The sequence below is a fragment of the Colletotrichum fioriniae genome (assembly GCF_027942845.1).
Source record: "Colletotrichum fioriniae strain IMI 355084 chromosome Unknown scaffold_8, whole genome shotgun sequence".
Classification (NCBI taxonomy): domain Eukaryota; kingdom Fungi; phylum Ascomycota; class Sordariomycetes; order Glomerellales; family Glomerellaceae; genus Colletotrichum; species Colletotrichum fioriniae.
In genome coordinates, this window is record NW_027076844.1 from 613,002 (window position 1) to 616,541 (window position 3,540).

The 3,540-nt window shown below is 55.7% G+C and overlaps 1 protein-coding gene across 1 annotated transcript; it reads right to left on the minus strand.

Moving 5' to 3' along the window:
- Positions 1-855: 855 nt before the first annotated feature.
- On the minus strand, positions 856-2,605 carry N0V96_006982 (uncharacterized protein; the record flags this gene model as incomplete). Its single annotated transcript, XM_053192451.2, has 3 exons — positions 856-1,948; positions 2,005-2,395; positions 2,563-2,605. 3 exons carry the CDS (start codon positions 2,603-2,605, stop codon positions 856-858), a joined length of 1,527 nt encoding a protein of 508 aa, XP_053050215.1.
- Positions 2,606-3,540: the final 935 nt, after the last annotated feature.

Consider the following 3,540-nt stretch of genomic DNA (forward strand, 5'->3'; position numbering starts at 1 on the left):
ATTCTTCCCTTACGGCCGGCTAAAGTATCTAGTATAGACGAGTCATCTATCCGTACATCTGCTCAATAGCCGTTCAACCTACAGATATTCGCTCCGTCATTCGTCCTCTGCAAGCCCTCCGTACGCCACAAATAGGAACTCCTGCTTAGCTTTCAGGCTACGTAGAGTTTGCTGCTGCACTCCCGTTCATGGGAACTGCTCCGGCGACGTACGGGAGGGGGGGAGCGGCAATGATTGGGATTTGAGGTTCTCGGAGAGCAAGGTTGCGAAATCTTCCGCGAGCCTCCCCGAGAACGAGATAGGTATATCGATCGTGCGCCCGGCCAGCAGCCCGCTTAAGGAGTCTAAAATGCCAAGCTGCGGAACCGCATTCCCATAAGACGCATCGCGGTTCATTCCAGAGAAAGGGAACAGACAACTCATAAGACAACGCGCCCGGCTCACCCAATAACGTTATGAAAGACGCGGATAGGACGTGGCTGCCAGTAAGACGTTATGCTTTGAGATCATCCGTGAGGACGATGTTCCGGCCCATCTGCAGGGACCAAAGTCTCCGGAGTATGGCCAAGGTACATTAGGTAATGCGGCATTATCGGCAGCATGAGCTTCATTACAGTCATGTCCACTCCAGTAGTCCAGACTTCACAATCACGTCAACAGTCAGAGGCACAATTGAAGGCAATGCATGATCCAAACCCAAATTTTCCCCATCTATTTCCTTGATCGCTGAGTTGTTGAAAAAGACTCCAGACCTGTTGAAACAAAACAACCCATGAAAAGAGAATTGTGAGAGTCCGCCCGTTTGACCCTCTCTACCTATATTGCACCACCCATTTTTCTTTTACCCCCTTTTCATTACCAGGCGGTAATATCCTCCACCTCGGCCTCGCCAAACGTGCTGCTCTTAGTCAGCTGTCCGACACCGACCTCCTCCACCTCCTCGCCTTGCTTCTCCATGATGTCCGGCAGCGTCTGCTTGAGGAAATCCAGCACGTAGCGGTTGACCTGCTCAAACTGGAGCAAGAAGGCGTCGTGGCCTTCGGGGCTGTCGATGCGCTCGAGACGGGCGTTCTTGACGTGCTCGGCGATCTCTTCCTGCTCGGCGAAGGTGAAGAGGCCGTCGGACTCGATGCCGAGGACGAGGGTGGGCTGCTCGATGAGGGCGAGGGCCTCGGCGATGGTGGGCGCGCGGTCGCGGGAGACGTCGTGGGTGTCGAGCTTGCGGGTCATGGCAATGTAGCAGTTGCTGTCGAAGCGCTTGACGAACTTTTGGCCTTGGTAGCGGAGGTAGGATTGCGCTGAGAAGTAGGTTGATGTGGGGAGCTTGTCGCCTCCGGTTAGGCTGTCTGTCGTCGTCGCCGTCGTCGTTTGAGGTCCGTGGAATTGGGGGTCTAGAGACTCGGGAACCGCTGCCTCCGCCGCTGCCTCCGCCGCTGCCGCGCCGTTGACAGGCGTTGTACCCTCTGCCGTGCTGTTGCTTCCGCCCTGGCTATTCTGCCTCGAGAGGCCGACGCGCTTGACGTTGTGCCCGTCGTTGTGGATGTGGAAGTGCGCCTCGGACGGCGTGCTGGGTCTGGGCCGCTCGCGGATGATCTGTCGCCTCGAGGGGTCCGGGATGTTGCGTCCGAAGCGGGATTCGAAAGAGTTGCGGCTGCGGTAGGTCAGGAGGGCCGACATGCGGGCGGCGCCGAGGCCCGTAGAGGGCGGGTCGTCAAAGGGGTAGTAGCCGTCGTCGTACTTGGGGTCGGCGTAGATGCTCTGGCGCTGGGCCTCGCCCCAGCTGATGCCCCAGGCGCTGTGCCTGCTCGAGGTCGCGATGGGGACGACGCAGCGGATGTAGTCCTTGCCGAGGTAGGCCCATTCCAGGACGAACATGCCGCCTAGTGAGCCGCCGATGACTGCGGCGATCTGTTTGACGCCGAGGTCGTCCAGCAGTAGCTTGTGAAGGCTGTGTGATGATGTGAGCCGTGAGCATCCAGAGATGGTGATAGGGGAGTAACTTACTTGACGTCGTCACGGATCGTGGTCAAGGGAAACTCGGGTCCGTAGATGCCCTTCTCGGGATCTCCGTCCTTGGCCGTGACAGGACTCGCCGTGCCGTAAGGGCTTCCCATGGCGTTCATGCATACGATGAAGAACCGCGACGTGTCAAAGGCTCTGCCAGGTCCCCCGAGGAGAGGGCCCCACCAATCGCTGACGTCGGCGCTGCCGGTCAAGGCGTGGCAGATGACCATGGCGTTGTCGCCGTTGGGCGAGAGCTTGCCTCTGGTCGTGTAGGCGACGGGCACATTGTGAAGAGTGACTCCTGATTCAAGGGTGAATTCAGGGATGATGGCGAACTGTTGCTCCGGAATCAAGGTAGCAAACGGGTTCTCAGGCTGCGTTTGGGTTCTTTCTTGCGGGTATTCAGCAACCGGTCTTATTACTTGGCAAGAGCATTCTCATGGTATATACGGTGGGATTACAGAGCAATGGAGCCACTTGGCTTGATTGATAGAAAGAAAAGATGTGATGAACATAAATTCAGAGGCAACGACACTCCTAGGCTGGTAATGAACTGACCGTACTTCGGCTGAGCGCCGTTCTGTAAATTTTGTGCAGCCATCCCGATCTCGGAATGAACGAGGTGCAGCGGCTATGATGCGAACTGGGGTCTGGATATCCTCAATTGAAGATACAAACAGGCTCTGAATAAGGTAGAACAAGGGTAATGTGGCTGGGAGTAGAGCCCCTCCGCGATGGCGAGATATGCGAGATATATGAAGAATCTGGGGATTTCGCTCGCTCGATGTGATTGTATGACTGGTCAACGTTCAACGAGGGCAGCCAAAGATTTGCGCCGAAAATGGCGTAATGACTGGCAGCTTTGCCGGTATCTTAATCGCAGCCGTTATTTCTACGGCGAATCATTGGCCGCGGGGGATCGATGAGTCAGCCGAGATCCGGTCAATTGGGAGTCACAGAGCTGGCAGTCGGTACGCTATAATCACCCCCAGTGCATTCACGCGTAGCCAATCCAAAACCCCCCAGTTGGTGAATGCCCCATAAAAGAAAAGCTGCCCAGGTACTTAGTACTTTTCTCCGGTACCTTCCACCTCACAGCCTTCCTCCGTGAGGCTGCTACCCGTTTTCAGTGAAGTGGATCTAAAGCTCGCTCGACTCTGGAGTTGCAACTGCGTCTTCACGCGAGAAATCGTTCATCGTCACCTTTCTGTCGCCAACCCCGAAAAGCTCCAACTTTGGAGCGCGACTTTTTCCCGCAATCGCAGCAGCTCTATTTCTTTCCGTCGAAGCGATTGCTTGACCCAACCAATTGTACCATCTATTCAATTTTCCTTTGTGCACGGTATTCTCTGAACAAGCTACACGCGACGAGCTTCCGAATCCTTTCAACTGCAAGGCATCTCTCTCCTCCATCCCCAAACGCGCGCGCAAATTGATCCTCTGCACTTTTACTGACTCTGGCGACCTACAGACTGGCTTCAACGAGACAGTGCGATACCCAAATGATACCTTGAGGAAACCCGCGACGAGAGCACG